Source organism: Oncorhynchus kisutch, linkage group LG1 (assembly GCF_002021735.2).
Source record: "Oncorhynchus kisutch isolate 150728-3 linkage group LG1, Okis_V2, whole genome shotgun sequence".
Lineage (NCBI taxonomy): Eukaryota > Metazoa > Chordata > Actinopteri > Salmoniformes > Salmonidae > Oncorhynchus > Oncorhynchus kisutch.
Genome location: NC_034174.2, coordinates 31,887,504 through 31,911,983, shown reverse-complemented (window position 1 = coordinate 31,911,983; position 24,480 = coordinate 31,887,504). Strand labels below are relative to the sequence as shown.

Here is a 24,480-nt window from a genome sequence, read left to right as displayed (position 1 = left end):
GGCGTTGTGTGGGCTAGGGGTTTGCTTATGTCAATGTTGGGGAATAGACGGCCCCATGGTGGCGGCGTGGTTATGGTATGGGCAGGCATACGCTATGGACAACAAACATAATTGCATTTTATTGGTGGCAATTTGAATGCACGGAGATACTATGACAAAATCCTGAGGCCCATTGTGGTGCAATTCATTTAACCATCACCTAATGTTTCCGCGTGATAATGCATGACCCCATGTCCGGAGGATCTATCCACAATTCCTGGAAGCTGAAAATGGCCTAGTTCTTCCATGGCCTGCATACTCACTAAACATGTCACCCATTCGGCATGTTTGGAAAGCCCTGGATCGACGTGTACGACAGCGGGTTTGAGTACCCCCCCCCCAATATCTAGCAACTTCGCACAGCCATTGAAGAGTGGGACAACATTCCACAATCAACAGCCTGATCAACTCTATGAAGGAGATGTGTTATGTATTCTGCATGAGGAAAATACACACCAGATACTGACTGGTTTTCTGATCCACACCCATAGCTTTAAAACGTTATCTGTGACAAACCGATGCATCCCTGTATTCCCAGTCATGTGAAATCTATAGATTAGTGCATAATGAATTAATTTCAATTGACTGATTTCTGTATATGAACTGCATATCTTTGAAATTGTTGTTTTTATAGTATTTTAAATGTATATAAATTTAAACGCATGATATAAAATACAACAGCCCTACAAAGACATTACAAATAAAATACACATTAAACATATTTAAGAAAAGCAATTACATTCTGTAACATAAGTCTCCAATCAATAATTTTAAATGCCTGAAAGGCACCAGAATATCTAACTGCAAGGATTTCTGCATATTCCACACATCAGGGGCCAAAATAATTAAATCATGTGGAGACAAAAGGAGTTATTGATCCCTGAGAACGGGTTTGGTCATTTGTACGTCTGAATTTAATCAATGAAGTTAAGTACAGAGGAAGTTTCCGTACGACTGCTTTGTGAATAAATAATGCACCTCTCTTCTTACAGAGGTCCATCCCACATTTTTGTACAGAACACAATGGGTCCTATAACCGTCCCCAGTGGTAAAACGTATTGGTGAATGGAATACGGACTCCAATGGTTTAAAAGCAGAGGCTGCCGCATGCATGTAAATGTCACCATAGTCTATTACAGGGAGAAGCGTTGTTTGAACAATCTTCCTTCTGTTTTCAGAACTGAGGCAGGATTTATTTCTATAAGAAAAAATATATACAGTGGGGCAAAAAAGTATTTAGTCAGCCACCAATTGTGCAAGTTCTCTCACTTAAAAAGATGAGAGAGGCCTGTAATTATAGGTACACTTCAACTATGACAGACAAAATGAGGGAAAAAAATCCAGAAAATCACATTGTAGGATTTTTAATGAATTTATTTGCAAATTATGGTGGAAAATAAGTATTTGGTCACCTACAAACAAGCAAGATTTCTGGCTCTCACAGACCTGTAACTTCTTCATTAAGAGGCTCCTCTGTCCTCCACTCGTTACCTGTATTAATGGCACCTGTTTGAACTTGTTATCAGTATAAAAGACACCTGTCCACAACCTCAAACAGTCACATTCCAAACTCCACTATGGCCAAGACCAAAGAGCTGTCAAAGGACACCAGAAACAAAATTGTAGACCTGCACCAGGCTGGGAAGACTGAATCTGCAATAGGTAAGCATCTTGGTTTGAAGAAATCAACTGTGGGAGCAATTATTAGGAAATGGAAGACATACAAGACCACTGATAATCTCCCTCGATCTGGGTCTCCACGCAAGATCTCACACCGTGGAGTCAAAATGATCACAAGAACAGTGAGAAAAAATCCCAGAACCACAGGGGGGACCTAGTGAATGAACCGCAGAGAGCTGGGAGCAAAGTAATAAAGCCTACCATCAGTAACACACTACGCCACCAGGGACTCAAATCCTGCAGTGCCAGACGTTTCCCCCTGCTTAAGCCAGTACATGTCCAGGCCCGTCTGAAGTTTGCTAGAGAGCATTTGGATGATCCAGAAGAAGATTGGGAGAATGTCGTACGGTCAGATGAAACCAAAATATCATTTTTTTGGTATAAACTCAACTCGTCGTGTGGAGAACAAAGAATGCTGAGTTGCATCCAAAAAACACCATGCCTACTGTGAAGCATGGGGGTGGAAACATCATGCTTTGGGGCTGTTTTTATGCAAAGGGACCAGACTACTGATCCGTGTAAAGGAAAGAATGAATGGGGCCATGTATCGTGAGATTTTGAGTGAAAACCTCCTTCCATCAGCAAGGGCATTGAAGATGAAACGTGGCTGGGTCTTTCAGCATGACAATGATCCCAAACACACCGCCCGGGCAACGAAAGAGTGGCTTCGTAAGAAGCATTTCAAGGTCCTGGAGTGGCCTAGCCAGTCTCCATATCTCAACCCCATAGAAAATCTTTGGAGGGAGTTGAAAGTCCGTGTTGCCCAGCAACAGCCCCAAAACATCACTGCTCTAGAGGAGATCTGCATGGAGGAACGGGCCAAAATACCAGCAACAGTGTGTGAAAACCTTGTGAAGACTTACAGAAAACGTTTGACATCTGTCATTGCCAACAAAGGGTATATAACAAAGTATTGAGAAGTATTTGGTCAATAACAAAAGTTTATTTTCCACCATAATTTGCAAATAAATTCATTAAATCCTACAATGTGATTTTCTGGATTTTTTTTCTCATTTTGTCTGTCATAGTTGAAGTTTACCTATGATGAACATTACAGGCCTCATCTTTTTAAGTGGGAGAATTGGTGGCTGACTAAACACTTTTTTGCCCCACTGTATATGTATCATAGAGCTCAGCTTTGTCACATTTTCAATGTGTTTTTCCAAAGACAACTTGTTATCAATCCAGATACACAAGTTCTCAGTGAGAAACTTGCTCCATTTGGAAGGCAAATACTCAGGTCCCCAGTCAACATTATGGGACCTAGAGAACAGCATAAAGTTGGTTTTATTAGCAAGTTAAGATCCGGAAGTTATGAGTCAATCATGCTGAAGGTCACGAATGGCCTGCTACACTGAAGAGGCACAGGATTAAATAACTTATCTACATAGAGATGCATTTTGTTATTTTTTTTATGCCTTTATTTAACTAGGCAAGTCCGTTAAGAACAAATTCTTATTTTCAATGATGGCAGATTTGTACCTTGTCAGCTCAGGGATTTGATCTTGCAACCTTTCGGTTACTAGTCCAACGCTCTAACCACTAGGCTACCTGCCGCCCCGATGGAAATACTATTAACACCTGTAACATTCAATGCCATTTATATACAACGTGAACAACAATGGCCCCAAAATTGAACCCTGGGGTACACCATTAAGCACTTCAAGAAATGTGGATTTAAGCCCGTCTATCATAATAGCCTGGGTTTGGTCACTAAGACAATTCTGAAACCACAAACGGGCATCAGTGCTAAGGACTAACACAGACAACTTACTCAGTAAGATGGAATGATCAACTGTATCAAAAACCTTTGACAAATCTATAAATAGGGCAGCACAATTCATCTTACCATCCAAAGAATTGACAATATAATATACAACAGATGTGGTTACAGTAATATTTATGTGGCTTGGTCTAAACCCTGATTTGATGTACATTCAAAATACAGATCACAGATCTTATTTTCTAAGGCTAAAAGAAAAGAAAAAAAGAACAAAGTTGCACATTCACCAAGGATTCAATAATCTTAGCTAGACAAGGAAGCCTTGATATGGGACGATAGTTGTCAAGATCACAACAATCACCTCCCTTATGTAGTGGCAGCACATTTCCACACTTAGGAACCTGATAAGTGTTTTAATGTAAAGATGTGGGTTATTGAACCAACAATGACCTGGATCCAAATGGTCGGCCATGTAGATATCTTAATGTCAACAACCCATTGTTTGTGAATTGCCGAAAGGAAAAACCCTGACTGACATTTTCTAAATGATTCAGTAAAGCTCCCCCATCAACATCCAGTACATTCTCGCATTGAGTAGGCTTTTGAATTCTCACATTGAGTAGGCTTTTGAATTCTCACATTGAGTAGACTTTTGAATTATATCGGCAGAAATCGAATGTTGATTTAATTAATTACTTGTATCAAAGTTATCAGTTATATGGCCAAACGCTACATTCATTTGTAAGGGAAGAGTAGAGGAAGTACAACCCTTTAATGATTTCAGTTTTCCAGATTTTATAGGGATTTCCAGTACAGTCAGGAGTGTTAATATAATAATCAGATTTCGCTTTTAAACACACAATTCTCAATTCTCTGAAGGATTGCCAGTCCTGGCGGAGTCAGTACTTCTAGCCATAGCCCAGGAAGCGTCTCTCTTGCGTATGAACTCAGATAATTCAGGTTGTGAAACAATGGGTCTACCTATTTTGAACAGTTAAACAATATATATATAATAATAAATAAACGGGGCATGCTTATCTGCAGTGATGTTAAAAACAGTCAAAGTGATTAAGAGCCAATTCAGAATCCGGTATAGCGAAGATGCCATCAAGATCACAATGGTAGAGGTGTTAATGTCTCTTTGTAATAATGCATGGTTTTGTCCTATGAGTCCTAACATCTCTAATACAAACAATAGGACAGTGGTCACTAATGTCCAGGGAGAAAACAACACCACTAGCCACACATTTCTCTGCAGTATTTGTAAACATCAGGACAGATTTGGTCATGTGGACTTGGTAACCAACTGGGTGAGGTTTAGGTTATTATAAAAAATCCTTTAAACGGTCTTGGGTTCCTCAGGACACGTTAAAGTCACCAGTGACAAAGTCAGCGGGACTAGTTAACAAACGTTTCTTAGGGCGGTAGACTCCCAGAACTGTTACGTTAGAATTAGAACCTAGTTGAAGACTTGGCTAGATATGTGAATTGTTTAGGATTGGAAGTAGCCTTTAAGAGACACAGGAAGGTGACTTTTTGTATAGATGGCAACACCGCCACCTTTGCCCGTTCTATTAGCACGAGTACTCTAAGACCATCAATAGTGACCTCAGAATCCACATTTATTTCAGTTAACCATGTTTCTGATAAAATACAAATATCTGGATCTGCCTGGGAATCCCAGATCTTGATGTAGTCCATTTTTGGCAAAATGCTGCAAATATTTGATTAATAATTGGGCTAAGTAAATTTTGACTCATCATTACCACTTACATTACATGGGATGTGCAAATTTACAAGTATCATGCTCTCCCTCCGTGTAAAAACATTTGACTGCAACCAACCACAGCGCAATCAAATTGTACCGGAGGCGGGACAGGCGGCAGACTGAGTTTCCATGATATCGCTCGCTTTGTGACTGACAAATAGATCACTAGAAGATGCATATCGTTCATTCTAGCGGGAGAGTGCTCGACAGACAAGTGAATTGAAACTTTTTAAATGGAAAGTAGCCTAGTTAATATGAAGTCAAAGTAGAAAATCGTCTGTGACTGGCTGGTTTAGCCGACCCGGCGCTAATGGAAAACACTATCAAGGACGGAAGGGGACTAGGGCTATGGGAAGGGGACTAGGGCTATGGGAAGGGGCCCAGGCTAGTGGCCAGGAGTTATGTGACTGGGCTACTGCTAATGTTTTTCTGTTTGGTTGCAGATGACTTTGGCAGTGATGAAGACAACGACTTTGGAGAGGAAGATGAGGAGGATGGAGGGAGCGACTACGAAGCTAAACGAGGCAAAAAGGGAAAGACAGCCAAGGTGGCAAAGCCCACTAAGAGGACACCCAAGAGAAAACGACCCACAGGTAAGACTCATACACTGAGGTGTCACTGTGTACACCAGTTATAATATGACTGTGTGTTATAACCTGGCTACACATTTCTGTATGTTAGATGACAGTGATGAGGAGGTGAGTCGTAAGGTGCGTACAGTGCGCCAGGCCGCCACCAAGGCTGTGTCTAAACAGAGAGAGATCTTGCTGGGAGACGGAGGCAGTGAGGACGAGGAACGTGAAGACAAGGAGGAGGCCTTCGCAGACCGTAAGTCAACCACTCAAAACAAAACGGGCCTACCCGGACCTAACCCTTGATCATGACTGTTCCATTACATTACAAATAAGTATTTGAATTGAAGGCATAGGCCTGGGCAATATGGCCAAAATATAATATCACGGTATTATTATTATTTTTTAAATAATTTGCTGTATAAAATTTGCTTAGTGCGTGACCCTGGGGTGGCAACACATATATGCTATGTGATTTAAATGGGTCTTTCTTATTTCTGATTGTTTTATACTTTTCAATTCAACTTCAAGAAAAGACAGGCTAGCTGTTTGCAGATGTAAGAAACACAAACGAAAAGGTAATTGTAGTAAGCTAGTGGATTTATATTAAGAAGCAAAGTGAAAATGTCATTGTCATCAACATTGTATGTGCTGAAATGACCATGCAGACTGAACGCAAGTGTCTTGGGATCGATGAATAAGAAATGCGTTCCTTGAGTGACGGGGCTAATTCTGTGTGGAAAGCTGCATTTGGAGAGAGTACTCAATTAGTGAAGTAAACTATAAAAGTTGAGGTACACACAGCGTATTCCATTTAACAAACCAAACATTCAAATCCCGTTAAAAACCCAAACAGGTTCGTGCATCATTACCGCTATAATGTAAAATACAGTATACCGCCCAGCCTTGCGAAGACGTCTTCTGTATAGGGGGAGTTTTTTTAAGAACCCCGATGTTCGGTTTGAACATTAACACGCATCGCTTGATGCACGGTTTTAGAAGCATAAGGGCCTTTATCTTTCATATAGCGTAAATCATAAAAAAGGTTAATGGAGACACCTTTGATAGGGTTAGTGTTCCCACAGGCCATATCTCCATGTTACAGCGCCTGTTTATGGAAGACCGAGGGACCGCCTGTGCTAATTAGCTATCTAGCATGATCCAAATTATGGAATGCCGTTTGGGTCTTTGCATGTCAAAAAGGATACACGTCAAATAACATTTTTGACCAATCAGGACCTGAATATGACTGCACGTCACATAATAATTTAACGCGTTCACAATTGTTTTACGTAGTTATTACACATTGATTACACTATCACTCGTATTTCATATGTCACAACGATTCATCGATACATGCTATGATGCTGGTAATGTTGTCTCGCGCACCTACAGTGCTGCTCATAAAAAGCTAGCTAGCTGATGGCTGCAAACAATGTTCTTCCCCAAAAACATAGCAAAACGACAACCTGTTTCAGTAGCTGTAGTTAGCTAGCTAACTATATAACTAGGTGTCGTCGTCTAAAATGACCTTCATTTATAAGATGGTTTTTATTTGATTAATGGTGGTTGGGACCCATTTATATGAAGCTAGCCACAATAAGGATTAGCCACAATAGTGGACTTTGCTGTTAGCCTTCAAAATTATGCCATTGACAGTGATGCAAATAAATAGTACAATTATGCCATGAGGTTGGAATGTTATAGAAAATCAACAAAAGTTTCGGCGCTGACAGAGATGGCTGCCTCGCTTCGTGTTCCTAGGAAACTATGCAGTATTTTTTTAAATATGTCATTTCTTACATTGTTACCCCAGGGAAATCTTAGGTTTTATTACATACAGTCAGGAGGAACTATTGGATATAAGAGCGACGTCAACTCACCAACATTACGACCAGGAATACAACTTTCCCGAAGCGGATCCTCTGTTTGGTCCATCACCCAGGACAATGGATTGGATCCCAGCCAGCGATCCAAAACAACGGCGCCGCAGACGGAGCGGTCTTCTGGTCAGGCTCCGTAGACGGGCACACCGCCCACCGCTCCCGAGCCTACTACTTGCCAATGTCCAGTCTCTTGACAACCAGGTTGATGAAATCCGAGCAAGGGTTGCCTTCCAGAGAGACATTAGAGACTGTAATGTTCTTCGTTTCATGGAAACATGGCTCACTCGAGACACGCTATCGGAGTCGGTACAGCCACCTGGTTTCTTCACGCATTGTGCCGACAGAAACAAGCATCTCTCTGGTAAAAAGAAGGGCGGGGGTGTATGCCTTATGATTAACAAGATGTGGTGTGATAACATACAGAAACTCAAGTCCTTCTGTTCACCTGACTTATAATTCCTTACAATCAATTGCCGACCGCATTTTCTACCAAGAGAATTCTCTTCGATCATAATCACAGTCGTGTATATTTTCCCCCAAGCAGACACATCGACGGCCCTGAAAGAACTTCATTTGACTCTATGTAAACTGGAAACCACATATCCTGAGGCTGCATTTATTGTAGCTGGGGATTTTAACAAGGCTAATGTGAAAACAAGGCTCCCTATATTTTACTAGCATATCGATTGCACGACTCGGGCTGGCAAAACCCTGGATCATTGTTATTCTAAATTCCGCAACGCATATAAAGCCCTCCCCCGCCCTCCTTTCGGAAAAGCTGACCAAGACTCCATTTTGATTTGTCCCAGCCTATAGACAGAAACTAAAACAGGGAGCACCCGTGCTCAGGTCTGTTCATCGCTGGTCGGATCAATCGGATTCCACGCTTCAAGATTGCTTCGATCACGTGGACTGGGATATATTCCGCATAGCATCGAACAACAACATTGATGAACACGCTGATTCGGCGAGCGAGTTTATTTACAAGTGTATCGGTGATGTTGTACCCATAGTGTCTATTAAAACATTCCCCAACGAGAAACCGTGGATTGATGGCAGCATTCGCGCAAAACTGAAAGCGCGAAGCACTGCTTTTAATCAGGGCAAGGTGACTGGAAACATGACCAAATACAAACAGTGTAGCAATTCCCTCCGCAAGGCAATCTAACAAGCTAAGCATCAGTATAGAGACAAAGTGGAGACACAATTCAACAGCTCAGACACGAGAGGTATGTGGCAGGGTCTACAGTCAATCACGGACTACAAAACAAAAACCAGCCCTGTCGCGGACCACGATGTCTTGCTCCCAGACAGACTAAACAACTTCTTTGCTCGCTTTGAGGACAATACAGTGCCACTGACACGGCCCGCTACCAAAGACTGTGGGCTCTCCTTCACTGCAGCCAACGTGAGTAAAACATTTAAACGTGTTAACCCTCGCGAGGCTGCAGGCCCAGACGGCATCCCCGGCCATGTCCTCAGAGCATGCGCAGACCAGCTTGCTGCTGTGTTTACGGACATATTCAATCAATCCTTATCCCAGTCTGCTGTTCTCACATGCTTCAAGAGGGCAACCACTGTTCCTGTTCCCAAGAACGCTAAGGTAACTGAGCTAAATGACTACTGCCCCGTAGCACTCACCTCTGTCATCATGAAGTGCTTTGAGAGACTAGTCAAGGACCATATCACCTCCACCCTACCTGACACCCTAGACCCACTCCAATTTGCTTACCGCCCCCAATAGGTCCACAGACGACGCAACCATACTGCACACTGCCCTAACCCATCTGGACAAGAGGAATACCTATGTAAGAATGCTGTAAATCGACTACAGCTCAGCATTTAACACCATAGTGCCCTCCAAACTCATCATTAAGCTCGAGACCCTGCCAGCCCTGTGCAACTGGGTTCTGGACTTCCTGACGGGTGGTGGTGAGGGTAGGTAACATCTCCACCCCGCTGATCCTCAACACTAGGGCCCCACAAGGGCACATTCTCAGCCCTCTCCTGTACGCCCTGTTCACCCATGACTGCGTGGCCATGCACGCCTCCAACTCAATCATCAAGTTTGGAGAAGACACTACAGTGGTAGGCTTGATTACCAACAAGATGGCCTACAGGGAGGAGGTGAGGGCCCTCGGAGTGTGGTGTCAGAAAAATAACCTCACACCCAATGTCAACAAAACAAAGAAGATGATTGTGGACTTCAGGAAACAGCAGAGGGAGCACCCCCCTATCCACATCGACGGGACAGTAGTGGAGAGGGTAGTAAGTCTTAAGTTCCTCGGCATACACATCACGGACAAACTGAAAAGGTTCACCCACACAGACAGAGTGGTGAAGAAGGTGCAGCAGCGCCTCTTCAACCTTAGGAGGCTGAAGAAATTTGTCTTGTCACCAAAAAGAACTCTCAAACTTTTACAGATGCACAATCGAGAGCATCCTGTCGGGCTGTATCACCGCCTGGTACGGCAATTGCTCCGCCCACAACCATAAAGCTCTCCAGACAGTAGTGAGGTCTGCACAACGCTTCACCGAGGGCAAACTACCTGCCATCCAGGACACCTACACCACCCGATGTCACAGGAAGGCCAAAAAGATCAATGACAACAACCACCCGAGCTACTGCCGGTTCACCCCGCTATCATCCAGAAGGCGAGATCAGTACAGGTGCATGAAAGCAGGGGCCGAGAGACCGCTTCTATCTCAAGGCCATCAGACTGTTAAACTGCCATCACTAACATTGAGTGGCTGCTGCCAACATACTGACTCAACTCTAGCCAAAATTAATGTAATAAATGTATCACTAGCCACTTTAAACTATGCCACTTTATATAATGTTTACATACCTTACATTACTCATCTCATATGTATATACTGTACTCTATACCATCTACTGCATCTTGCTTATGCCGTTCGGCCATCACTCATTTATATATTTTTATGTATGTATTCATATTCATTCCTTTATACTTGTGTATGTGTATAAGATAGTTGTTGTGAAATTGTTAGGTTAGATTACTTGTTAGATATTACTGCATGGTCGGAACTTGAAGCACAAGCATTTCGCTACACTCGCATTAACATCTGCTAACCATGTGTATGTGACAAATAACATTTGATTTGTTTAAATCTCAGTGGATGTATTAGACTTTAGAATTGCATTAGGGGCATACTTATTTCACCGTACAGCCTTACCTATGGATAGTGGATCAATGGGGCGGCAGCGTAGCCTAGTGGTTAGAGCATTGGACTAGTAACCGGAAGGTTGCGAGTTCAAACCCCCGAGCTGACAAGGTACAAATCTGTCGTTCTGCCCCTGAACAGGCAGTTAACCCACTGTTCCCAGGCCGTCATTGAAAATAATAATGTGTTCTTAACTGACTTGCCTGGTTAAATAAAGGTACAATAAAAAAAATTAAAAAATGACATGGGGTATTAGTCTACTCAGTAACAACATTACTGTCGTAGCTCTTACACGGAACCCAAACCAGCTGCGCGCGTGCGCTATCATGCATAAATGTATTTTGTCCCCCTATAGCAAACGTGATCATGACACGCAGGTTAAAATATCAAAACAAACTCTGAACAAATTACATTAACTTGGGGACAGGTCTAAAAGCATTCAACATGTATGGCAATTTAGCTAGTTAGCTTGCACTTGCTAGCTAATTTGTCCCGGGATATAAACATTGAGCTATTTTACCTGCGATGCATCAAGGTCCTCTACTCCGATAATTAATCCACACATAAAACGGCCAACTGAATCGTTTCTAGTCATCTCTCCTCCTTCCAGGCTTTTTCTTTGAATTTATATGGTGATTGGCATCTACACTTACATAGTATTACCATGATGACCAACAAAACATTTCGTTTTTCAATCACCCACGTGGGTATAACCAATGAGATGGCACGTGGGTACCTGCTTCTATAAACCAATGAGGAGATTGTAGAGGCAGGACTTGCAGCACGATCTGCGTCAGAAATAGGAATGACTTCTATTTTAGCCCTTGGCATCGCAGATGCTCATTGGCGGGCGCGAGCAGTGTGGGTGCAATAATTGAATAACATGGATTTCTACATTTATTTTGCGACGCACGCGACATGTCTGGTCAGCATGTGATTGCGGAACTCAAACAACTGTGAATTGAGCCACAGTTATTGTCAACCAATGTGTATTGAACACTATTCCCGAGGAGAAACAATAGTGCATGGATGTTTTGGAGTCTGATAACTCTGAGGAGGACGTTGGAGAAAAATCTCTTTGGTATTGAGTAGACTGATTTCCCAATTCATTGATCCCCAATCCTTAGGTAAAGCTGTACAGTGCAATATGAATGTCAATGCACACAATAGGCTGACTGGGTAGGTCATTTCACACATTCACTCCCGCGATAAGGGCTACAACGCTAACATTTGCGTAAACTCTTAAGTTGTGTTCTGTGGGTGTCACCGAGTAGACTGATACCCCCATTCCATTGCTTCACTTCCAACCTCGTTTAACATGATCTAGTATAAATATGGCATGATTCCACCAATTGTAACCATCACTTTCAAAGAGGTACTTTTATTTTGAAGGCAATCTGCAAATTCCACTATTGTGCCTAATCTTTATTGTGGCTAGCTTCACAACACATCCTGGTCCGGTTGAGCCTCACTAGCCAGATGAAGCTAGCTGGCTGCATATAACATTAGCTTTGGTCAACCGGGTTAAGTAGCTGGCTAGCTATTTATTTTCATGAACTGAAGTACAATTTCAATAGGCGAACAACAAGTGTCTACCTAGCTAATACTTACTCACAAGGATTCTGATATCATTGTTAAGAATAATAAAAATTACTGCAGTTTCTACTGGTCATTGCTAGCTAGCTACCCCAGAAGTTGCGGGCGAATAAATACGTCCTTATTACCAGCGCGGTATTGTAAACACATCGTTTGTGGCCGGTGTGCGCTTGTGTACAGCTCTGACAGTGCTACTGATAGTGTTGGCGCTTGCCTTGCATGTGAAAATTCAGCACACACAACATTCTATAATATAGTGTTATTTGACGTGTAACTTTTGACAGGCAAAGACCCAAAAGGCGTTCCATACCGGATACCTGTGTGTAACAGAAAAATACTGTTGGCTTCAAACGTGATAAGGCTGGCCTTAAGTGTGTATTTTGCATTTGTGAAATTATTTTCATGTAATATGAAATTAAAGTGATTTATGGTTCTAGAACCGTATCACAATTGAGAATCGATTTCGCGTTTAGATGTATTTATCTGTTTTGCCTGCCAGAGCCAGTCTACCGCTGAAAATAACAAGGTCCTTGAACCTTTATGAGTAACGGTAACATTAGGCTCCTTAAGAGTACATCTTGGGCTTGGAATTACCTCACGATATTATCACAAAATGTCTTGTGGTTCTCACGATTTTTTAAAATGTATATACACACACTACCATTCAAAAGTTTAGAAATGTCCTTGTTTTTAAAAGAAAAGCACTTATTTTTTCATAACATCAAATCGATCAGAAATACAGTGTAGACATTGTTAATGTTGTAAATGACTATTGTAGCTGGAAACGACATTTCTTTCAAAAAATGTTTTGTGGAATATCTACATAGGCATACAGAGGCCCATTTATCAGCAACCATCACTCCTGTGTTCCAATGGCACGTTGTGTTAGCTAATCCAAGTTTATAATTTTAAAAGGCTAATTGATAATTAGAAAACCCTTTTACAATTATTAGCATAGCTGAAAACTGGCCTTCTTTAGACTAGTTCAGTATCTGGAGAATCAGCATTTGTGGGTTCGATTACAGGAACAAAATGGCCAGAAACAAAGGACTTTCTTCTGAAACTTGTCAGTCTATTCTTGTTCTGAGTAATGAACGCTATTCCTTGCGAGAAATTGCCAAGAAACTGAAGATCTCGTACCACGCTGTGTTCAACTCCCTTCACAGAACAGAGCGAACTGTCACTAACCAGAATAGGAGTGGGAGGCCCCGGTGCACAACTGAGCAAGAGGACAAGTACATTAGATTGTCTAGTTCGAGAAACAGATGCCTCACAAGTCCTCAACTGGCAGCTTCATTAAATAGTACCCGCAAAACACCAGTCAAGAGGTGACTCCGGGATGCTGGCCTACTAGGCAGAGTTCCTCTGTCCAGTGTCTGTTTTTTGCCCGTATTAATCTTTTCTTTTTCAAATCAAATTTTATTGGTCACATGCACATGGTTAGCAGATGTTAATGTGAGTGTAGTGAAATGCTTGTGCTTCTAATTCAAACCGTGCAGTAATATCTAACAAGAAATCGGAACAATTTCCCAACAACTACCGTATACACAAGTATAAATGAATGAATAAGAATATCTACATATAAATATATGGATGAGCGATGGCCGAATGGCATAGGCAAGATGCAGTAGATGGTATAGAGTACAGTATATACATATGAGATGAGTAATGTAGGGTATGTAAACATTATATAATGTGGCATTGTTTAAAGTGACTAGTGATACATTTATTACATCCCGTTTTTAATTATTAACTTCTTGCGTCGAGCCATCCCGGATCCGGGATCGTGAATACAGCCTCAAGCTCATTACCATAACGCAACGTTAACTATTCATGAAAATCGCAAATGAAATGAAATTAATATGCTAGCTCTCAAGCTTAGCCTTTTGTTAACAACACTGTCATCTCAGATTTTCAAAATATGCTTCTCAACCATTGCAAAATAAGCATTTGTGTAACAGCTAGCGCGGCTAGCGTAGCATTTAGCGTTAGCATCAGCAGACAACACTTTCACAAAAACCAGAAAATCATTCAAATAAAATCATTACCTCTGAAGAACTTCAGATGTTTTCAATGAGGAGACTCAGATAGCAAATGCTCAGTTTTTCCTGAAAGATGATTTGTTTAGGAGAAATTGCTCCGTTTGGTGCGTCACGTTTGGCTACCAAAAAAAAACAAATTCAGTCTTCAAAACGCCAAACTTTTTTCCAAATTAACTCCATAATATCGACTGAAACATGGCAAACGTTGTTTAGAACCAATCCTCTAGGTGTTTTTCACATATCTCTTCGATGATATATCGTTTGTGGAAGTGTGCTTTCCCCTCTGAATCCCAGGAGAAAATGCCTGCGGCTGAAGATTACGCACCAATTTACACAAAGGACACCGGGCGGACCCGTGGTAAATGTTGTCTCTTATGGCCAATCTTCCAATGATATGCCTACAAATACGTCACAATGCTGGAGACACCTTGGAGAAACGATAGGAAGGGCGGCAGGCTCATTCCCGGCGCATTCACAGCCATATAAGGAGACATTAGAAAACAGAGCTTCGAAAATTCTGCCCATTTCCTGGATGAAGTATCATCTTGGTTTCGCCAGTAGCATGAGTTCTGTGGCACTCACAGATAATATCTTTGCAGTTTTGGAAACCATAGTGTTTTCTTTCCAAAGCTGCCAATTATATGCATAGTCGAGCATCTTTTCGTGCCAAAATATTGCGCTTAAAACGGGCATGTTTTTTTATCCATAAATTAAGAGCGCCCCCTATATCCAAGAAGTTAAAGTGGCTAGAGATTTGAGTCAGTATGTTGGCAGCAGCCACTCAATGTTAGTGATGGCTGTTTGACAGTCTGATGGCCTTGAGATAGAAGCTGTTTTTCAGTCTCTCAGCCCCTGCTTTGATGCATCTGTACTGGCCTCGCCTTCTGGATGATAGGGGGGTGAACAGGCAGTGGCTCAGGTGGTTGTTGTCCTTGATGATCTTTATGGCCTTCCTGTAACATCGGGTGGTGTAAGTGTCCTGGAGAGTAGGTAGTTTGCCCCCGGTGATGCGTTGTGCAGAGCTCACTACCGTCTGGAGAGCCTTACAGTTGTGGGCGGCGTAGTTGCCGTACCAGGCGGTGATACAGCCCGACAGAATGCTCTCGGTTGTGCATCTGTAAAAGTTTGAGTGTTTTTTAGGTGACAAGCCAAATTTCTTCAACCTCCTGAGGTGTTATTGCGCCTTCACCCCTCTGTGTGGGTGGACCTTTTCAGTTTGTCCGTGATGTGTATGCCGAGGAACTTAAAGCTTTCCACCTTCTCCACTCTGCTGTTTCCTGAAGTCCACAATCATCTCCTTTGTTTTGTTGACATTGAGTGTGAGGTTATTATTCTGACACCACACTCTGAGGGCCCTCACCTCCTCCCTGTAGGCCGTCTCGTTGTTGTTGGTAATCAAGCCTGCCACTGTAAACTTGATGATTGAGTTGGAGACGTGCCTGGCCACGCAGTCATGGGTGAACAGGGAGTACAGGAGAGGGCTGAGAATGCACCCTTGTGAGTCCCCAGTGTTTAGGATCAGCGGGGTGAAGATGGTGTTTCCTACCCTCACCGCCTGGGCGTGGCCCGTCAGAATGTCCAGGACCCAGTTGCACAGGGTGGGGTCGAAACCCAGGGTCTCGAGCTTAATGACGAGTTTGGAATGTACTATGGTGTTAAATGCTGAGCTGTAGTCGATGACATAGGTATTCATCTTGTCCAGATGGGTTATGGCAGTGTTATTGCGATTGCGTCATCTGTGGACCTATTGGAGTGGGTCTAGGGTGTCAGAGGGTGGTGATATGGTCCTTGACTAGTCTCTCAAAGCACTTCATGATGATAGTAGTTTAGTTACCATAGCGTTCTTGGGAACAGGAACAATGGTTGCCCTCTTGAAGCATGTGGGAACAGCAGACTGGGATAAGGATTGATTGAATATGTCTGTAAACACACCAGCCAGCTGGTCTGCGCATGCTCTGAGGACGTGGCTAGGGATGCCTTCTGGGCCGGCAGCCTTGCGAGGGTTAACACGTATAAATGTTTTACATTGTTGGCCAGTCTGTGATATGGCTTTTTCTTTGCAACTCTGCCTAGAAGGCCAGCATCCTGGAGTTGCCACTTCGCTGTTGACGTTGAGACTGGTGTTTTGCGGGTACTATTTATTGAAGCTGCCAGTTGAGGATTTGAGGTGTCTATCTCAAACTAGACACTCGAATGTACTTTCCTCTTGCTCAGTTGTGCACCGGGGCCTCCCACTACTTTTATTCTGGTTAGAGACAGTTTGCGCTGTTCTATGAAGATCTTCAGTTTCTTGGCAGTTTTCTCGCCTTCATTTCTCGGAATAGACTGACGAGTTTCAGAAGAAAGTCCTTTGTTTCTGGCCAAATGCTGATGCTACAGATACTCAACTAATCTAAAGAAGGTAAGTTTTCTTGCTTCTTTAATCAGGACAACAGTTTTCAGCTATGCTAACATAATTGCAAAAGGGTTTTCTAATGATATACTTAGATTAGCTAACACAATGTGCCATTGGAACACAGGAGTGATGGTTGCTGGTAATGGGCCTCTGTACACCTATGTAAAAATCAGCCATTTCCAGCTACAATGGCCATTTAAAACATTAACAATATCTACACTATATTTCTGATAAATTTTATATTTTAATGGACAAAAAATGTGCTCTTCAAAAACAAGGAAATTTCCAAGTGACCCCAAACTTTTGAACGGTAGTGTGTGTGTGCATATAAACTGCAAACTAGAGCAAAATAATGTTGCAATATTGTCAAAACCATGCAATCTCCATAGACAAACATTTGCAATAGAATGGCCCATTCTGAAGAGCTCAGTGACTTTCAACGTTGCACCACCATAGGATGCCACCTTTCCAACAAGTCAGTTTGTAAAATTTCTGCTCTGCTAGATCTACCCCGGTCAACTGTAAGTGCAGTTATTGGGAAGTGGACAAGTCTGGGAGCATCAACTGCTCAGCCGTAAATTGATAGACCACACAAGCTCACAGAACGGGATTGCCGAGTGCTGTGGCATGTAAAAATGGCCTGTCCTCTGTTTCAACATTCACTACCGAGTTCCAAAGAACGGTTCGTCGGGAGCTTCAAGAAATTGGTTTCCATGGCCGAGCAACCGCACACAAGTCTAAGCTAACCATGCGCAATGCCAAGCGCCGGCTGGAGTGGTGTAAAGCTCGCCACCATTGGACTGGAGCAATGGAAACGCGTTCTCTGGAGTGATGAATCACGCTTCACTATCTGGCAGTCCAACGGACAAATCTGGATTTGGTGGATGAACAGGCAAATGCTACCTGGCTGAATGCATAGTGCCAACGGTAAAGTTTGGTGGAGGAGGAATAATGGTCTGCGGCTGTTTTTCATGGTTCAGGCCCCTTAGTACCAGTGAAGGGAAATCTTAACGCTGTAGCGTTCAATGACATTCTAGATTGAGTGCTTCCCAACTTTGTGGCAACAGTTTGGGGAAGGCCCTTTCCTGTTTCAGCATGACAATGCCCCCTGTGCACAAAGGAAGGTCCATACAGAAATGGTTTGTCAAGATCGGTGTGGAAGAACTTGACTGGCCTGCACAGAGCCCTGACTTCAACCCCAGTGAACACCTTTGGGATGAATTGTAATGTCAACAGTGAGCCAGGCCTAATCGCCCAACGTCAGTGCCCGACCTCACTAATGCTCGTTTGACTGAATGGAAGCAAGTCGCCGCAGCAATGTTCAAACATCTAGTGCAAAGCCTCCCAGAAGACTGGTGGCTGTTACAGCAGCAAAGGGGGGACCAACTACATATTAATGCCCATGATTCTGGAATGAGATGTTTGACGAGCAGGTGACCACATACTTTTGGCCATGTAGTGTATTTGTCAGGTGAAATGACCAATAATCACCACCTCGTCCTCCTCTCTCTAGCTGATGAGTCGGGCAGTGATGAAGACTTCATGGTTGAGGATGATGATGATAGTGACTATGGCCGCTCCAAGAGCAAGAGGAGCAGCAAGAAGGTGATCAAACGGAGCCGGCCAGAAAGGAAGGAAAAGAAATCCCCCAAACCACGACTAAAGGCCACTGGTAGGACCGCTCACCATGAATCAATCACCCATATTCTTCAGAACTGCAAGCATCGGTTGTTATATGCTTTTTTCAGATAATGTGTAAGTATCTTCCCAGCCTCATAACTTCATTGAATGAATGTGTATTCATAACTTTGTGTGTCTCTCCTCCCCCAGTGACCCCCAGCCCAATGAAAGGAAAGGGTAAAGGTCGCCCCAGTGCTGCCAAGGCCCTGGAGAAGAGCTCGCCCAAAGAGGAGGAAGAGGAGGAGCCAGAGAGCCCCCTGGAGGAAGAGGAGGAGGAGGAGGTGGTGGTGAAGAAGGACTCCTCCCCCACTCCCAAGAAAACAAAGGAGGCACCCGGGAAGGAGAAGAAGGAAAAGGAAGATGAGGAGGAGGAGGAGGAAGAAGAGGAGGACGGATCGGAAGAGGACGTGCCCTCCGGGGAAGACTAGACCCACAGAAGTCCCACCTCTCTTCCCCATTCCCTCTCTTTACCGTCTCAAGTTTTTGTTTCTCTTGGTTTAGAGTTTATTTTGGTTTCATTGGTGGCCTGGCTCAATGGTTTGAACCTCATGTGGATTTGTTGTTTAGTGTTTGTTGTTGAATGACTGACTGAGCACATCGTATCTGTGTGCATAAGAACATGCATACCATATGGCTGTGAGGGATGGAAGGAAAGAACAAGTGAGATTTTACTCCATCTCTCTGAACATGTCCCATTCCTCCATCCCTGTCCCCTCTGCTCAGCTACACCTCTACTGGCACATCTCTCTTCTCTTTTTCATCTCCCTCTCCACAGTGGCTGCATTAGTCTTTCTTACACAAGTCTGTGTGAAGCTCAGAAAACAGTTATTTGGGCTTTGTTAGTTTGCCTTTCTGAGAGCTCTGTGCTAGTGGACATCTGTCCTCAACAGTCGCTTGAAGTGTAGAGTCATTCCTTTTCTTTCTGCAGGCTGATGTGTGTGCAAGTGAGCCTTCTATTAAAAATATATATATATTCTAGCCATTTTCTTTATCTGCTGAGTTCTCCATTCCCCTCTCCATGTAATCTCTGGTCTGACATGACTGGATAGGTGAAAGCTATGTAGTATAACCCTTGCTTGACCTACCCAGTAGTGAAAGATCAGTGATTACTGAGCCCTGGGCCTGTCTGGGTTAGGGTTTCCATCTCTATCCTGGTTTCTCAGTGGACTGCTGTTGTCCAATCAAAGCACTTTTTAATTTTTATTCACTGTGCCACAATACCCATTGGTTTAGTTACAGCCCAACGCTGACTAATCAGAGAAGGCCACACTGGAGACTCGGAGGGAGGATATGTAAGCGTGTTAGATTGTTCTCCCTTAGGTCCTGTGCCCACTCACCCCATAGCGCTGTGCCGACACTGACAAAGTGTTTTTTAAACTCTCAAACACTATGTTTTAAGGAAGGTTTTACGGTTATTTTAAATGTTAACTTGGTTGAATTAATGCTGTTGTATTTCCACCTACTCCGAAGTTAAGCTCTGGCCCTGTGTCTTCACTAACACATACACAAAGCTTGTTTTGTTATTGAATATAGAACTGTCCAGTCGTGCTTTGAGATCAATTGTTTTGATTTTATTAAAGCAAATAGGCAGAATAATTGGCACGGGACAAATAACAATCAGCGCACACCCAACACATTTTTACATGATATTCAATATAACAGTACATTCATAGTACAAGGAACAGAGTTGAAGATCACTTTGGAGTAGCAGTGTGTTATTGTGCTTTAGACAGAGAGATTGCTCTGAGCTGTAAACGGTTAATTATGTCGTGAGAGGGGGTCATGGAAGCAGGTCTTAGATCAGCCCTAAGAGAGCCTGTTTGTTTGCTGTGTGCTGGTACTACCAGTGTGTGGTTGTGATGGAGCACACGCTCAGGGGGGTTGGCGTTTCCTCACCCTAGACCCTCTACCATTGGTTTGTGGTTCTGAGATTTTGGCTGCATCTGTGCTGGGCATGACAAGCCTAAACCATACACCCATGCCAACACACACACTACCCTGGCATGGCCAGAGCATCCTTTCAATGTTCAACCCTTTGTGCCAGGCATCCACAAGCCTTTTTAATTGAGTCGAGAGTTGTTTTTTTGAGAGCCCCTAAAATGGTTTTTTTGTTGGTTTGTTTCAATTCTCTATTCAGATTTTTTGTAATGTTTGTTTTTTAAGAAAATAAATAAAATGTATCTTGATTTTAAAAAGAAAAGTCGACCCTATCCATCTGTTTTTCTGCTGGGTTTAGGCAGACTTGGGGAGCAGACCCAGCAACTCCTTTCTGTTCCACTCTTCTCCTTTTCTCTCATTCTATCGCTCATCTCACGCGCTCTCCCTCTCCTGCACTCAGCTCATACTTACTCCTTCCCTCTCTCACACACACACACACACACACACACAACACGGCTCATTCACCTCAGACAGAAGAAGTCAGGATGTTGATGTAGTCAACAGTGATGCTGGCATATGTTTTTCTCTATACCTCTCCTCTGCTCTCCTCTACAACCAATAAAAACTAGCTGCATTTCCCCTATTCTGCCCTTCACAGATCTGATAGGACTGGATAAGTGACAGCAATAGAGCCCCACCGGATGCCATAATACCCAGCGGTCAAACGGAAATGGTTCTAATTGTTTCTCCACCATACATTTTTAGAAACACTTAAAATAAGGGCTGTTTTGTTTAGGCTTACACTGGGGATGTTTTGATAACTGTGTAAATATCTCTCAGACAAGGTGACTTATTATATTTGGTTCTATTTACTGTGATTCGAAAATGCTAATTAGCATCAAAGTAGACATTAGCAAGACTACAAATCCCTGCAAGCTCCTGCATGTCATCTCAAGCTGACATCTTTGCTAACCAGTAAATTGTCAATGTAAAACTTGCACAAGACAGTTCACAGAATTGTCCATTTAAAGAAATGTAGCCAATTTATTAGTTAACCCAGAGATTCTTACCGTTTGCCTCGATTCAGGGGTCTTATCCAGATCATCATGGCGTTTGTAGTTCTTTATGATATCCACATTAGCAGCTAATTAGCATTTAATTTTAGGTGGGTAAATCCAGGCCAATATATTAAGTCACATTGTCCTAGAGAGATTCACACCGTTATCAAAACGTCACGCCAGGGGTAAGTCTACACGAAACAGTCCTTATTTTATTTATTTTATTTTAAGTGTTTCTAAAGTCCACTATGAGAAATGAATGGTGGAAAACGATTGGAACCATTTCCTTTTTTGACCGCTAGGTATTATGACTCATACTGTGGTACTCTATATGAAGGAATCTAGGTCAAACCACTGCTTATGCCTTTCCGGTTGTTTCAGATCTGCAAATAGGAGTGTACACGGGCAAGTGAAAGAGAAGGCATGAAATGAGTGCAAGAGAACATTTGTTACTCCTCCCTGGGTTGAAAACATTTGAGCCAAACCTATGGTATTGTAAAGCATTCTTGGTCTGTGGGTTCATTATTGTTTTCGCTGAGAATAAAAGCTACTAGTAATTAAAACAAGTTTGGGTGCTTAAAGATTGACTCGGTTTCTTATTGCCTTATATTCCCTTGGTACTACTAAACTAGAGGGGCTCTCGGTATGGCGTGATACATGGGGATTAGAGGGATGTTAGTGTGAATTCTAAACCTGTAGATCTAAAATGATTCCACCCGGCCTACAGGAGTGCCTAGGGCGTTGGGGCTAGTGGTCGCTTTGGAATTCCGCAAATGAGTGCTCTGCCTCGGATGTTGACCAACTGAAGCCATAGATCTAACATAGTATTAGAGGATGTCTGTCATCAAAGAAAATAATGAAATAGAAGACCTAGCTGACTGAGATCAAAGCTGTTATTATACCAAGGGACCACTGTATGTATATATTTTTTGGCCTATCTGTCAGACCCAATGATGTTCTGACCAGTACCAGTACCAAATCGCTCAAGACAAATATGTGCCCTAGAAGATGTTTCAGCAGACCCAAACCAAACTTTGGTTCTGGTGCACTTTCCCTGGTACCCTCCTGACAGCAGTGGACAAGTGTTTATATGCCTAACTCCAAACTGGCCCCTATAGGTCCAAGCACTTCTGTAGATCAAAGATGGGTATTAGCAAATTTTGATGACAAAAATCAAACGTTATTGATTACCAAATTGCCTATTCAAGCCTTGGCTCCACATGGGCCTTAGGGTTAGGAGTTCATTTGGATTGGTCATCTTAGTATAGAGCTTGTATCATGTTCCTGAATGACACAATGCTTGTACTGTGTGGGGTTTCTGTGTCCAGGCAGTAGGGGATCCCACACAGGGCTATAAGGTCCATACTTTTAGGCTTCTTTTCTGCTAGTTAATCAAATGATTCATGTCACTGGTTGGCCAGAGAACTCTCTTACATGGTAAGAGGTTTGAATCAGGGGAAGGCTTGAAACCAGTAGTGCTGTGTACCTCCAGGCCCAGATTTGAATCCCCCTGTTTAACATGAACACATGACCATGATAAACAATGGATTTACTATTTCTTTCCCATCCTTTCTTCAATATCCCTGCATTTATATTGCTTTTCATTTGTTTTTTTCTATGTATCTTAAATTGTACTGGCAATGTAAATGTAAGCAAAATTGTGATTCTTACAGGTGATTGCGCCGAGAAGCTTTTGTCAGTGTTGTGGAATGGGAACGCTGAACTGTTGAATATTTTGCATGTTGTGGAAAAGTGAGTAGCGACGATGATGGTAATGATGATGAAGGCAATATTGTGGTCTTAAAGTATTAACGACAACAATGATGTTGATGACATTTTGGTTTTCCGGCTTCTAATAAAGGCAACCTACTTTTTATACGGGTTTAACTAGTTTTGTGATGTCGAGCTCTGTGTTTCATGTGCGAGTAGGGTTGTACAGCTACCAGTATTTTAACAAAGTTACCAGAACATTTAGTAAATTTGGTAATTAACATGTCATCTATGGCAATCTTGGGTAACTTTGGTAATTTATACTTCAATAACTTTTAAATGTATTCATATATAGTATAAATGTTCTATATCTGTGTCCATATTGTTCATGAGTTTCTAGTGGATAGACCATATGGTTAAAGAGAAAATAGCCTAATTAATGAAAAAAGCATTAACCAACAATGGCATTTTCAATTAACTCTGTTTTGGTGCCAACACATTAACAAAGACATATTGACAGTAAAATAAAAGTTTGTAAAAAAAAAAAAAGCTGTCATACATTTTATTTTATTTGACAATCATTTGATATACAGTTGAAGTCTGAAGTTTACATACACTTAGGTTGGAGTCATTAAAACTCCTTTTTTAACCACTCCACAAATTTCTTGTTAACAAACTATAGTTTTGAAGTCGGTTAGGGCATCTACTTTGTGCATGACACAAATATTGTTTACAGACAGATTATTTCACTTATTATTCACTGTATCACAATTCCAGTGGGTCAGAAGTTTACATACACTAAGTTGACCGTGCCTTTAAACAGCTTGGAAAAATCCCGAAAATGATGCCATGCCTTTCGACGCATCTGATAGGCTAATTGACATCATTTGAGTCAATTGGAGGTGTACCTGTGGATGTATTTCAAGGCCTACCTTCAAACTCAGTGCCTCTGCTTGACATCATGGGAAAATCAAAAGAAACCTGCCAACCTGCCAAATTGTAGACCTCCACAAGTCTGGCTCATCCTTGAGAGCAATTTCCAAACGCCTGAAGGTACCACGTTCATCTGTACAAACAATAGAACACAAGTATAAACACCATGGGACCACGCAGCCATCATACTGCTCAGGAAGGAGACGCGTTCTGTCTCCTAGAGATTAACGTACTTTGGTGCGAAAAGTGCAAATTAATCCCAGAACAACAGCAAAGGACCTTGTGAAGATGCTGGAGGAAACAGGTACAAAAGTATCTATATCCACAGTAAAAC

The 24,480-nt window shown here is 42.4% G+C and overlaps 1 protein-coding gene across 2 annotated transcripts in view; it reads left to right on the top strand.

The window, feature by feature from the left end:
• Window positions 1–23,379, top strand: part of nucks1a (nuclear casein kinase and cyclin-dependent kinase substrate 1a) — a 32,983-nt gene extending 9,604 nt beyond the window's left edge. Inside the window, exons 5-8 of one of the 2 annotated variants that reach the window (XM_020490447.2) lie at window positions 5,654–5,803; window positions 5,892–6,038; window positions 18,401–18,559; window positions 18,718–23,379. In XM_020490447.2, coding sequence (XP_020346036.1) covers window positions 5,654–5,803; window positions 5,892–6,038; window positions 18,401–18,559; window positions 18,718–18,995 — 734 coding nt within the window. In that variant the 3' untranslated portion in view covers window positions 18,996–23,379. The remainder of the gene's footprint in view (window positions 1–5,653; window positions 5,804–5,891; window positions 6,039–18,400; window positions 18,560–18,717) is intronic. The other variant, XM_020490456.2, reaches the window with a different exon arrangement.
• The last annotated feature ends 1,101 nt before the right edge of the window (window positions 23,380–24,480 follow it).